Source organism: Anguilla anguilla, chromosome 1, assembly GCF_013347855.1.
Source record: "Anguilla anguilla isolate fAngAng1 chromosome 1, fAngAng1.pri, whole genome shotgun sequence".
Lineage (NCBI taxonomy): Eukaryota > Metazoa > Chordata > Actinopteri > Anguilliformes > Anguillidae > Anguilla > Anguilla anguilla.
Genome location: NC_049201.1, coordinates 66374699 through 66389530, shown reverse-complemented (window position 1 = coordinate 66389530; position 14832 = coordinate 66374699). Strand labels below are relative to the sequence as shown.

General features: G+C 41.4%; 1 protein-coding gene across 1 annotated transcript in view; it reads right to left on the bottom strand.

Annotated features, from left to right (window-relative positions):
* The window catches only part of syngap1b (synaptic Ras GTPase activating protein 1b), a 106813-nt gene that overhangs the window by 33482 nt on the left and 58499 nt on the right, over positions 1 to 14832 (bottom strand). Inside the window, 9 exon segments of the mRNA XM_035380815.1 lie at positions 964 to 1165; positions 1525 to 1761; positions 2013 to 2157; positions 2447 to 2591; positions 3088 to 3423; positions 3741 to 3980; positions 5254 to 5352; positions 5705 to 5858; positions 13640 to 13761. Of these exon segments, the coding sequence (XP_035236706.1) occupies positions 964 to 1165; positions 1525 to 1761; positions 2013 to 2157; positions 2447 to 2591; positions 3088 to 3423; positions 3741 to 3980; positions 5254 to 5352; positions 5705 to 5858; positions 13640 to 13761 (1680 nt within the window).

Sequence of the window (14832 nt, the reverse complement as noted above, 5' to 3'; positions counted from 1 at the left end):
CATAACATAACATAATGGCGAGAACAGGCCATTTAGCCCAACAATGCTTGCCATTTTCCTGACTAAATTGTACATAATGCTCTGATTACCTACAGACTAGATGGTATCTAACACCATATCAAGCCTAGTCTTGAAAATCCCCAGAGTTTCTGCCTCTACTACGTGACCCGGCAGGCTATTCTACACATTGACCACTCTCTGTGTCAAAAAAATCTCCCTAATGTCTGCACGGAATTTACCTTTCGCCCATTTTAATTTATGTCCCCTCATTCTACTAACAGAACTCAATCTGAAGAATCTTTTGTGGTTCACTTTGTTGATCCCCTTCATGAATTTAAAAGCCTCAATCAAATCACCCCTAAGTCTCCTTTTACTAAGCTTGAAGAGATTAAGCATCTTCAGTCTTTCCTTATAGCTGTTATCTTTCATACCAGGAATCAAGTTGGTTGCTCTTCTGTGAACCTTTTCCAGAGCCTCTATGTCTTTCATGTAGTATGGTCTGCACACAATACTCCAAGTGTGGTCTAACAAATGTATTGTATAAAATAAGTATAACTTCCTTGGATTTATACTCAACACTTTTGGCTATATATCCCAGCATTCTGTCAGCCTTTTTTTTCTACTACAGCAGAGTGCCTTACTGATAAACTATGCCCACTGCAGTGAACAGTACCTTACTGATGGACTATTCCTTCTGTACTGCACAGTGCCTCACTGATGGACAATGCCCTTTGTACTGTAGAGTACCTTACTGATAGACTATTCCTACTGTACTGTACCTTATGACAAACTATGCTTTCTGTACCATACAATACCTTACTGATGAACTACGCTTTCTGTGTTGTACAATACCTTACTGATGAACCAAGCCTTCTGCACTGTACAGTACCTTACTGATGAACTATGCCTTCTGTACTGTATAGTTCCTTACTGATTAACTATGCCTTCTGTACTGTACAGTACCTTACTTAGCTGGGCCATGACTTCCCACAGCAGACTGTGCAGGATAGACAGCTCCCGGCCCAGGTCGATGTAGCCCTCAAAGCCCCCCGCATTGGTCATGCTGTCCAGGTTGGAGATCTCGTACAGAAACTGCTGCATGGAGCCCCACTCCATCTCCAGGAACTCATTCATGAACCACATGTACTCCTCCTTACTGCCAAACCTGAAAGAAGAGAACAGGGAGATAGAATGACACATCATAATTGGGCATCAAAATAAAAACACAGACATACTAAAATCTTAATCATGCACACATCATTCATATATATTTTTTTCAGCAAACTATTATTCATATTTTGCTCATCCTTGTCTCATAGCAAGCAACATCATTGGTTTTATTTCTCACCAGTGAATAATTAACATTACTAATATAGACATAGATAATTGTATTGAAACCTTTATTGACAAGCAGTTTGATCGAGTGTGTGCTGTACGTGCAGAACTAATTCATTAATTATGTTCCAGGGATAAGCAAGCAGAAAATGAAAGGATGCATCTGCCATAATGAATGAGGTAACTGACTTGGAGAAGTTGGCCAGGTTCTGCACCACCTTGGCGATGAGCGTGAGGGTGCGGGACGTTTGCTCGTCAGGGTACTCTTGGGTCAGGTTGAACAGGGAGGGGGACATGACGGCCGGGCAGAGGAAGCGCAGGAACAGGGAGTTGCTGATGAGGCGGTCCGCGATGTCCTCTCTCCCTCTCTCCGCACAGCGAACTCTCCAGGAGGCGAACACCTCCTTCAGCTCCCGTGGGAATACGCTGGACAGGGAAGAGAGGAGAGAGAAGAGGGACAACAGAGAAAGAGAGAGGAAGACAAGGAGAGAGAAAGAGAGAGAGAGGAAGGATGGTGAAGAGAGAGATGGTGGGGGAGTTGCTATTGTATGTACTGCACTGAGCTTTATGCATGGCTGACATGAATATGGACAAAATACTGAGGTAAATTAAGTTTCATGAATGCTAGTCAAATAAGCGTTGGCTTAGCACAGTGTCTAGGTAGGCAAAGTACTGACCAATGGGAGTTGACGATCTTGCAGAGTGCCAGCTCGCAGCACATGCGCAGATTGGCTTGATGGTCGGGGAGGACAGAAGGTGGAGTCCTCATAGGGTCAACCTCACAGTTCTCCTCTGATTCGTACAAGGCTCTGATGAACTCACCTGAATGAAACACACTTTCCATTAATACACAAGTGTACACACGTTACCCTCAAAACGGCTAATATGCACAGGCATTCTGTTTATAATTATATATAACATATGGCTCCATCATGACATGGGTCATGTAGCCCATAGCATTGATGCTTTTCAAAGAAAATCACTTCTTAGTATCCCCAATGAGAGAACCTATCAGTGTTGGCAATGATTGTTTGGCCTGCATGGTACAGTGCACCATGTTCCATTGCAAATCCTGGGACATGGAAAAGAAGTATGGGATGCCCTAACTCACCAATGGCATCCTTGAGGTACTTGTGTCCAATCAACTTGAGGTACTCTTCTATGGCTTTGGTGGCCAGAGTGTTCTCTCTGAATATGAGATGTTCCCGGTCAATGAATCTGTCTACCTCACACATCGCCATGTCTGACAGGAAGTCCTGAAAGAGTGAGAGAGACATCAGCAGAGGCATTAACCACAACTGACAGCAAGTGCTTCCTCCATGGGTGGGTCCTGTGCAACTTCCCTACAAACCACAGCATTCTAGGATCTCCAGCTGTGACAAACTGTTGCATGTTTATTGTATTCTTATTCTGTTGCAGTACGTACATTCCCTGCATAACATTGTTACATATTTTACACTCCCTTCTCTGCATTTATTTGGAGAGTTTTCATTAAATAAAAAGCAATAGAAACTATTTATCTGAACAATTCAGGATAGCCAGGTGAAGGATCCAAGCACGTAGTTGAACCTGCAACCTTCTAGTCAGAAAGCCAGTTCTCGAACCACTAAACTACACTGTTGCTTGTTTTCAATACCCATTCTCCCAATTAAATAATAAGAACAACATACTGCACCTTGCCATATAGTACACAATAAATGCACCTACAAAGCTGTTAGTTCTCCTCACTCTCTCAGCCATAGCAGCGCGTACCTTAGCCTTCCCCGTGCTCTGCAGAATGTGCACCAGCGCACAGGCCACCTCCTCTTTGCTCTTGACGCTCAGCAGGGGCTCCAGCACGGCGCACAGGGTGCGGTAGTTGTTGGTGACGTACTCGGCGAACTCCTTGTACAGCTCCATGGGAAGGATGCTCATGGTCTGGTAGCGGGCCTTGAGGCGAAGGCTGGCGTTGATGATCTTGCCTCCCCCCACGCCCCCTCCCTTGGCCAGGACACTGGGCTGGATGACGGGGTACCACTGCTCCACAAACTGCCGGCCAGTGATGCTGGAGATGGGGATGCTGACCAGGCCGAGGTAAGTGCTCTTCTCCTGCGGGCCGAGACTGACACTGAGAGCGCGCTGTGTGCGTGTTCGTGTGAGTTACATCAGTATTCTAAAGTCAGATTACTCAACACACAGGGATTCCAGTTGAGTTTCAGGCAAGTAAGTAAGGACTGTGCAGCTTTAATATAGATTCAATAAAGTCATAAGGCTCTTATTTTGAAAGCAGAAAAATAAATAAATATGGTGGTTTGGTCAGAAATGAAGCAGTTCAAATGACTGAGTGACGCCATTACAATGGGACCAAACAGTTAAGAGAAGTAACCGCACCCACGCAGGCCCCTGCGCTAGTGCGGCTCCCTCACCTTGCGCCTCTTCTTGTCCGTCTCCTTGTAGAGGTGCAGGCGCAGGTTGCGGACCGCGGGGAGGTTGTTGAACTCGAAGTGCTCGCCCCAGAAGACGGTGTCGGTGCGGGGCTTGCTGGTGGTGCGCGCGTACAGCATGTCGTCCAGGCACAGCTCGCAGTAGTAGCGCTTCTTGGCCGGCAGCTCCCGCGCCTCGATGATCCACAGCTTCAGGACATTGTCCACCCTCCTGCTGTTGTCCTGGAATGGACCAAGGAGAGGGTGACAGTGGAAAAGCAGACCGATAAAGGCATGAGGTGAATAAGAAAGCCAAAAGCGCATGCAGTACATGTACAGTTGAAAGATAAAAAGGCAGTATGGGATACAAGTGGCATCTACGGGAGGAACACGTTGAAGAGATTGATTAGCCTGTACTGGATGTCTATAAATAATCATATGTTTGAACAGAAGTAAAAACACATAGTTTAATTGGTTGTGAGAGCAGTGATTAGGCACTAGACAGACTAGCTGCAAAGGAATATACAAGTGTGCACATAAAAGTGTTTTTTTTTTTTTTTGTGTAGACAATTTTTTGAACAAATTCTGGTGATTGCTAACCTGGGGGTTGTGATGGTAAAGAGTACCTCTGGTAGCATAAGTGTAATTATATGTGGGTCAAATGGTGATTGAATCCAGGCTTATGGGACCTTACTGCTCTTTGTCCAAATATCAATCCCTGAGTTCAGAAGCAATCTCAAAATCTGTCATCCCTCAAGAGTGTGCTGACGAGATACGTCAATCATTGTGTTTCAAATCATTAGCCAGCCCTCCATAAGAAATACTTGGTTCTGTACATCCAGAATCACAATGACTAATGAAACATGTAAATGCTAAAACCTGTGATATTTATGCTATGGACAATCCTTACAGAGCCTCATGTAAAATTCCCCCAGCCCCAGTGAGCCTGCAGGGTCGACTCCCACAGAGTGTAGATGAGTCAGACAGCTCCAGTGATATATTCATTTGAGTATTGCTTAATGACAGACTCAGTTCTCATCAAATCGTGTGATAGGTTTAAACACTGTATCGCTGAGGAAGAACGCCTACTAAACTGTGTTCTTCAAAATGAGTGACTTTCAATTTATTCAATGCACAATCGGTGGGATGCATAAGGGGTGTCAGAGAATCTGACTGTATATGGCTGTTTATCTAAGACGGTGTGCAGACTCATGTTGGTAAATATCATTTATCACATCTCGCTAATTGGAAGTGTATTCATTAGCATTTCCTCTTCAGATTAATGCCTCGGTTAGAACACACGCTAGCATTGCCCATGTCTACATTTCCAATTCAGATTACTGCTTTGATTAGGAGACATGTTACCACCACCCACAGAGATTAAAGCCCACCGCTAAGAGTGTTAATTGTAAGCACAGCAGAGGAGAGAGGGCTTGTGGACAGATATATAAATATAGAAATACAAAATTTGAATGAAAGACCTGACCTGGTTCCCCTTTTCCCTCTCTGTTCTCACCTTGTTGGGTTTGACAGCTCTCTGTAGATTCTCGATCCACTTGTCTCTCTCTGCAGCCGAGCGACAGGCGAAGCACTTGGTCCCCGAAGCTGTAGTCACCTGAGGTTAACCACACTGATATCAGTAACCATGGGCGCGAGCACCTGGGAAGATGACAAGTCTAATAATGTGGCCCCTAAATCAGAAAAATGTTCAAATAATTCAGAGCATCTATCACATTTGGTGACAAATCAACTTGGGAGGTGAGTTTACTTTGTGCAGTCAGTTTCATCCCACTGATAACTGGAGGCAAATGAAGTTATGGAAAATTACAGAAAAAGCTGTCATCAGCGCTGATGACACAAAGATTATACTATTGCATTATTACTTGCTCTGATGGACTACACACTCACACAAGCACATTCACGCACTCACACGAATCCTGTACACGTGAATAGACATAAAGATGCACCTCGAAGCAGTACTCCTGCCCCAGGATGCTGGAGTGGACAGGTTTAATGATGGCATCCTCATCCAGTGTGAGGTCCAGGGCCTCCGCTGCACTGCTCGGGGATAGCAAAGACTCATGGGAGTGGGACTCCTTGAAGCTCTGCATCAGGCGAGTCCTAGAAAACAGACAGAGGCAGGAGAGTGGAGTGATTTCACAGTAGACTGACCAAACACAGTAATTGAAGAGGACAAGCAGGGTTAAGGTCAATCTGCTGAGCTCCTCTACCTCTGGGTGTGCTATGATGGCTAATATAATGCTGGCACTGGCCAATCACGAAGATGAGGGTGTGGTTAATATGCCAGAAACCAGCAAGCAACAAGCACTGCACAGACGGAGGGTGTTACAGGGTGTGTATAAACTCACTAATTGACTACGCTGACCTCTGACTGTGGTCTTTGATCCAAGACCAAAATAGCCCTGCAACGGTGGGTTTTCAGGTCACTTCTGAGAACACATGCTTGGTAATGATAAATTCAACAGTAATTTGGGCCATGAGAAAATATAATCCTCAGACTGTGGGAGCTGTTTGGGTCTTTGTCATAGATCAGGGGCTTTTTAGCTCAGGCACCCTGACTAGGGGACGCACAAAAGCTAGTTTTGCATTTCAGCAATAGTGCACATGGATTCTATCACTTACAGTAAGATCACAACATTAATATACATATGAATGGTGATGAGTATTATTGCATTAACTCATTCAAATAATAAAAAACATCTGCTCCATGTTGCCCATTTCCAGTTTTTCTAAGTTAATTTCCTCCAGCAAGGTTTGATTTTATTAGCTTTGTGTAAAATACTGTATTTTGGCTGGTTTGCTGTAAGAAAATACATAGCGAATGACAAAAGTCCACAAACAAAATCAGCAACTGGCTTGTCTGACTTCATGGAAACATTGCAACATTGCATCGGGCCCTGAAAACAAACACTCACGCCAGCATGTACACTTCACGCAGGCTTTTCACTCCAAGCAGAGCTCTCATTTCTCAGCTGTCACAACATAAATAAAACTGATTGCTTGGTTAGACCAAAGGTATTACACATTGGAACATATATCATCATGAACATATTCTAATTTTCAGATTCAGAACACATTATTCATCATATTTACTCACATTTCTGCAAAAAGGAAGAATGTGAAATTTCTAATTTACTCTCAGGATATGAGTGGCTCACCAGAGACAGAGCAGTGATATACACCACAGCATTTTCCACTGCAATGAATGTTTTATCAAGACATTGAGAGAGAACTGTTTTAGTACTGCATTTTTTAATGTGAAATTTATCTCAGCATGTCCTGTTTCAATGTGCAACTTTTTGTTTGACTTCTCCGTTATGCACAGCACATCAAGCCAAGCAAGATTTGTGACAGTAGTGCATATTTAACAAGAGGGAATGACTTAACTCATTTGTAATGAAGTATTATCTACATCATAATTCACATCCTTACAAAAGAAAATAGTTGAAGAGGTGAACTGTGAGCTACAGTATGCCAGTCTTATGAATAAATATTAACTTGAATGAAAAATTATTGTTTCTTGTATTTACTAAATAACCATTTTAATGGTGCCACTAACCATCATTATCTTCAAGTAAAATTTTATTCTAGTTAAAATGTGATTCAATTTCAATTAACAGCAATCAATATTTAAAACTGCAAGAGAAAAAAATGGCAAGAAAAAAGATGTAATGCTTTTAATTTAATTAATCATGTGGCAGGCATTGAATAGTATAATAAAAGACAGACAGAATGGGAACAGGAGACCAAATGGAGCTGCATCTCCGTCCTGACCTTTGACATACCACGGAAATTTCTGAATCTCTTTTCTATACATACAATTGTAAATGGCAGAAAGGTGGTTCACTTCCTGGCATCATAACCCATAGAACCCTTCTTATTTTGTTTCTTCAAAGGCTTGGAAGTAAAAGCTTCCAAGAGAAGCAGCACAGAGCACCCTTAGCATTAACTGCTGGAGGCTAATGTGCACAAGCTAGCATAAAGGTATTGCTTGTGGCACTTATTCCAATTGCTTGACTAATATTGCTTTTTTGTAAGACTTGTATAAAAATAACCCTTGAGCAATGAGACTTGCCATCCCTGGGCAGCAACAGTGATGTTGGTTGACACACATGTAAAGTGACAGTGCACTGTGATGCAGGAACACAGCATTTAAAGAGAAGCTAACATGCGCACGCTCTGGCTCACTGCATTGCCACACTATTGACCAACAGACAAGGGATGAGGAGGTGGGCAACATAAGACACAACACAGAAAGAGAACAGGAAGGAAAGACAGATATTCCCTACTATGATGTCTCTGATGTGTCCGTCTCGGCAGTGTTCTTCCTGTGTCAGTACTTTTGCATACATTCACTTATAATATAGCCATCAGAGCATGCAATTCAGACAAGGGAGAGAGAGATGTGGAGAGAAGGGGGGAGTTAAAAATAGACCCAAAGGAATGAGTCAGAAAGAGAGAAATAAAAGGAGGAGAGTGGGGGAGGGAGAGAGACACAGAGAGAGAAGGAGAGAGAGAGAGGGAGAGGAGAGGAGAGCAATAGAGTGAAAGAGAGAAGCAGAGAGGGTGGAAGACTCAGAGGAAATCAAGTTGTTATGTAAACTGTAAGGTTAGAAAAGGAGGAGAGAGAATGAGAGAAACAATAAAAGAGAAAAATGAGCTGAAAAGTATTGAGTATTGCACACGTATGAACGAACAGTTCATGTTATATATAACCATTCAAACAGTTCATATTTATATACTGTATATTTATGTGTGTGTGTGTGTGTGTGCACAGTCAGCTCCATAATGTTTGGGACAAAGACGTTTTTTTCCCCTATGTGGCCCTATACTCCATGATTTTAGATTTGTAATCAAACCACTCACATGTGGATAAAGTTCAGATTCTTTATTTAAGTTTTTATTTTAAAAAGGGCACATTTTGGTTTTACCATGTAGAAACCAAAATGTATTAAAATTAAAACATTTTTTTAACATTGCAGGGCACCATAATATTTGGAACATATTAATGCTACGTAAATGAATGTAGCCATGTTTAGTACTTCATCGCATATCCTTAGCACGTAATGACTGCTTGAAGTCTGTGACCCATAGACGTCACAAAGTGCTGAGGGTCTTCCCTAGTGATGCTCAGCCAGGCCTGTCCTGCAGCCATCTTCAGCTTCTGCTTATTTCAGGGGCTAGATGCCTTACATTTTCTCTGGATTCAGATTGGATGAATGACTTGGCCAGACAAATATTTTCTGATTTTTGTACTTTGAAAAAAGTTTTGCTGATGTGGTTTGACACTTATATGACCAGCCAGGTGACTTCCCTTTCCAGGGTTCTCTGAATCCTCCGCTTAGCAGGTCATGCCCCTAGGGATGGCTGGTGTAAGGCTATTGTTCTTTTTTGCTTTGAAACAATTGATTTAAATTTATTTTTAATGACTGATTTCTGGTTACTTATGAAAGACAGGTTTCCTTTAGGAACTGTGTGTGCAGGTTCGCGTCTGAATTAAAATTTATTTTGATTAAGCGTGAAAATCTCTAGATTTCTGTCTCCCTAGTCCTCTTTTTGCAACCACCTGCAGTGTATTTCTCTCTCCTCTAACCATAACCCTATTCCCTCTTCTCAGCCAAGAATGTATCCACTGTCTGTTCCATGCATCTGAAATTTCAACCACGAGGAGTTCTGGTGAAGACCATGCAGAGGAGGCTATTCTATACAGCGTGAAGGTGAAAGGTGAGCAGGCTACCATCACAAGTCCTCAGTTTGAAATGTATAATCACATGCCTTCTGAAAAAACAATTAAATTAAATAACCAGCTTTAATCTGCATGAGCTACAGAGCACTCATCAGAGTCCTGTGTTTCTGAGGATAGAAAGGAGTGGAAGAGCCACTGTCCTGTTGTCAAATGAAAGGTCTTAATCTCTCCCACTCTGACATTTAAGATTAGGATGAAGAAAGGCACAGAGTAAGCTCCTCCCCTCAAGGACTAGCGTGACATGCTCCAAACATTAGAGTCAGACTCAAATACGGAATTCAGCTGCAATCACATACTAAAATTCAGCCAAACAGTCACCATATCTATAGAATCTCCCTACAGTGGCCTAGATGTTTCTCTTATGATCTGACTGTCAGTGCATGCACAGCAGGTTTCTAGCTCTCTAAGTCTTCTCAAGACTGAATGAAATAGCTGTGCTTGTTTAAAGCATTAACATATTGATGCAAAAAGGAAATGTACTGTAAAATACTAATAAAGTACTGTAATGTGCCACAGTAAAATTAGCACAGGCTCACAAGCTTTAAATAAGGTCAATTTAAAAACCTTTCTAGGCTTTTGTGAACTCTGCAAAGCACATGCAAAGAGACTGTTCCACATGTAAAATTGATTTCGTTCTGGTAATCAGAATGATTTCACATAACACATTCTCAGTCCTACAGTTCAGATTATTTCACTACAAGTGGACAAAGGTACGACTGCCGCATTGGTTGCAATCCGAGTGAAAATAAAAATGAATGCATTATGAGTCTTGCATCGTTCATGCAAACCAAAGAAAGGTCCAGAACAATTAGCATTCAGAAGTTAAGTTTTTACATTCCTGTATTTCAAGCACAAATCCTTTAAACAGTGAACCAACTCGAGCAGTGCAGCGGCATGAACCCTGATGGAAAGACTATATGCTGACAGTAGCAACTAAGTCCAACCCCCAGAGTACAACAGAGCCCTGCCCCCCAGCCTCACCATCTTCAAAAGGGAAATAAGCCCTTTGCTTTGAAGTCCCTTAAGAGAACTGCAGTCCTTGTACATTGATGACTACAAATATCCTTGACCCCTGATTTCATCTAGGGCTTTCAGGGCATTGTTTGCTGCATTAATTAATAATGAAAATTCAGCCTTATCCACACACGGACATACAAGATTGAGTTAGTAAATTTTGACTGTCAACTCTTGACAGGCCAGGTTCAGCAAATTTAGCAAGGGTTTACACCTTGAGTTCACACCACTGCACCTCTAACACCACTAACTATCTGTGGAAATGGTGCATCAAAACAACACCGTTTCCGTAATAATAGAATTTTGCATTCAGCTGTTTTTGATCAAGTTAAAAATAATCTGTTCTATTACATTGCTAAATGGCACTTAGGTAGTTAGTGTCATTATGGTAAATGGACTGCATTTATATAGCGCTTTTATCCAAAGCGCTTTATAATTGATGCCTCTCATTAACCAGAGCATTTAGGGGTTAGGTGTCTTGCTCAAGGACACTTCGACACACCCAGGGCGGGGCTCGAACCGACAACCCTCCGACTGCCAGACAACCGCTCTTACCTCCTGAGCTATGTATAGAGCGGTATTTTATATAAAGTAAAACATAATAATTTTAACAGACTGTGTCCATCATAATGCCTGACTGAAGATAAACAAGTACAGAAGGTAGAACGATCTGAAGATGAAAGATTAAATAAGCCAATAACATCCATTGACAATTTATGTACTTTTCGATAATGATCACAAATGATACATCATAATACCGGGAAACAATATCACTTTACTGACAAGATAACTCCTTAGTGTGAACTGTTTAAGCAAATGCCATAGTTCACCAGGAACCGCATTTAGTGTATCCCCAAAGAACTTATCCTTCTGTACCTGCTGATTATCAAAAACTCCAAGTGTTCTCCATTTGGAGATAATGTCTGTCACTGAGGTTAAGTTGAGCCCCAGAGTCTTATAAATAGCTTTGTAACCCTTTCCAGGTTGACATATTTCAACAACTTTTTTTCTTCGTCTCTTCAGGAACTTCCTTTGATCATAGCATAGTGTGCTTGTAGGAACTTTGTGGTGACTTACTTACTAATGGTAAGGTTCAATATGAGTGAGGTTTGGATTCAATCAAGCTTGACTGTGTTCAATCAGCTGAATCTAATTAACATTTTAATTTGGTTAATTGGTTGATTGAGCAGCTAAGGGGGCAATTACTTTTTCAGATGGGTGTAAATTAAAATGAAATTAAATAAATGAAATAATTATTTTTTAAATGTGTTTTGTGTTTACGCAGGTTCTAATATTACATTTTGTCTAAAGATCTGAAACCATTTAGCGTGACAAATATGCAATAATACAGGAAGGGGGCAAATACTTTTCACAGCACTGTATGAGAAAAGGAAAATGAGGCGGGAACTAATTGAACCCTTCATCTATAGTGAGTGACTATAATGAGACACCTTTTCTTTGTCACCAAGACACCCAGGCAAAGATAAGCTATGATGATTGCTAAGACCAGCTCTTCATAGGCATCTAAATGAAACTGCTATTGGTCTGTGCACACTGCTGACTTTTGGTCACATTGAAATATGGTCCATAATACAGTTGATTTTGTCACTATTTCTGCATTAGTTGATATTTCCAGGCTGTTTGCAATATATAATGTATTTGTATCAATAGAAACTTGTATTCTCCCCAGGAAAATACTACCAGAGGGTGGGACATAAATACCAAAACCCAGCCACAAGTGTCCCACTGTCTCTACAGCATACTTGATGAGTGGGAAGTGTGCCTGTAGCATGAACAGAGGCCACTCTTGTGTGTATATGATCTAAAGCAGACAAAAAGCCTGCATACTGAAAGGCAATGCACAGTTTTACTTTGAACAGGCAAGAAATTTGCATGCAAGCCAGGAAATCTGGCCTGGAAGTGCCTGATAAAACCAATTCAAGCAAATGAAGGCTAATGTACAAGTGTAAGAGTGAGTCCCTCTCTACTGCACCTGTGACTCTCAGTAACCACAGAAAACCACATACAAAATTGTCCAATGATTGGACTGGACTGTATTTTTAGTTTTACTGCCTGTGATGTTGGATGTAAGTATGAAACAGAATGCAATTGGCAGTCCTTTTTTGGTAATTTGAAAGGAATTATTCACTTGGCAGATATCCTTTTCTGGGGCAGCTTTCCTCACAATGTACATATAATCTGTGTTTGGACAGCTGGGTATTTAATGAACAACTTCATGATAATACCCTGCTCAAGGGTACAACAGCAGTGCCCTACTTGGGAGTTGATCCCGCAAACTCCACAGTTCTCTAACACCTATTTCTTGATGCCAGCCATGGCCTAATTATAACACACACAGAGCAAGAATTAAATTGGGGTGCTGGCCTAGAGCTGTGAAGCTGCAGAATGTTCTCTTCTTTGGTCCAGGATGATGTGTCATTGACAGAGGAATGACCTGTGACGTCACAGGATGTCACGCAGGACCCAAATCTGACATCGTGTGAGGTCTGCTGGCATCTCAACACCAGGGTTCTTGCAATATTAAAACTGCTAAATAACTACAGGCGCAAATGCAAAACAGTGCAAACAAGAGATGGTGGGGAGACAAGGAGATATTTGCACTTGAAGAAAGGAGACAATGCAAACTAAAACAGATGCTAATTGAGTGCAGGTTTCAATATTGGGGCGACATAGCTCAGGAGGTAAGACCGATTGTCTGGCAGTCGGAGGGTTGCCGGTTCAAACCCCGCCCTGGGCATGTCGAAGTGTCCTTGAGCAAGACACCTAACCCCTAACTGCTCTGGCGAATGAGAGGCATCAATTGTAAAGCGCTTTGGATAAAAGCGCTATATAAATGCAGTCCATTTACCATTTACCAATATTGCAGTTTACATGCACAGACTACCACACACAAACTAATTCACTCGCTGTTCACTTAGGGACATATCGGCCAATTAGAAAATATGATCTCAAAATACATATTAATATCCTACATCACACATATTAATACTCTAAACCCATTCTTTCTCATAGACACACAGTGATAGGGGAAAATTCCCGTTTTGGGACACAGTTGTAGCTGACTGGAACACGCGTAGTCTGAACTGAAAAGGTCCAGTACCTGTCCTGATCAGCGCTGCGAAAACGAGGCAGGATCATTTGGCGGAAGCTGCTGGTGCGGTCCAGTTTGGGTTGGCTCTTGGCCCGCTTGATGGAGCCCTTCAAGCGTCTACTGAGGAAACTCTGCAGGGAGAGGTCAGAGGGGGGGAAGGGCCATCAAACAGGTCGGCGGAGTAAAAAGACCAGCAAGGTTAAGAGTCATAGAGTGAACGTAGAGGGAGAAGAGCAATGAGAGACTGAAAGGTGAGATATGAAGTATAAGCAAAGGGCAGAAATTGGTTTAAGAGAGAAAATACAAAAGCGGTGGAAAAGAAAATGATGGAAAGGGCAAAGAAAAACAAAATAAAACAAATTATGTACTAATTTGAAAGAATGGCAAAGTATGTTTGGAGTGAGAGACAAAGAAAATGTGAGCGAAAACAAGATACAATACAATATAACATAACATATGAAAGAAATATATAAACTAGGGAGAAGATGAAATAAGAGAAAAATAAAATTTCAACCATAGTTCCCACACTTTTTAATCATAGCCTGCACTAGTGGCATATTACCAGTAGAGGGAAGTATAATCCCATAAAGAACAAGAGTCACATAAGATTCTAACTTAAATCTTCAGTGGAGGAGATTTAAGAATTATATTGCAGTTTCAGTACAGTCTTTCACAATACTATGCACTCAAACACCATTGCCTGATTACTAAATCACGCACCATAAAATCATATGATAAATTAATTCCGTAATAGCACATTTATTGATATCCAAATATAGCCATGTTTGATAAAACAGACTCAAAATACACTGGACATACAATAAAGCACAATATGCATTTTTAAAATAATTTATATAACTGTTATGATTCATCAGACATTTGTGCGCTCATGAATAGTCTGGTTTGCACCACCAAATAATTAATTGAATGCATTCTATTTTTCTTTGATGGAATCTCTTACATAGAAACACTTACTGAACATAGACAGTCACTATTCACACTAATGGAATTTAACATTATCCTGATTAAACCTTAAATAGGTCGAAGTACACTGTCCCTCACTGAATCTAAACCTGGATTAGGAACAGGTAACGGGTTAACAAGACAATAATACATAGTATCTGCCACTAGTCTTTATTGCTGCCATCAATGACCGAAGATCAAATGTACTATACTGTGTAGGAGCGCAAAGTGCCCACATA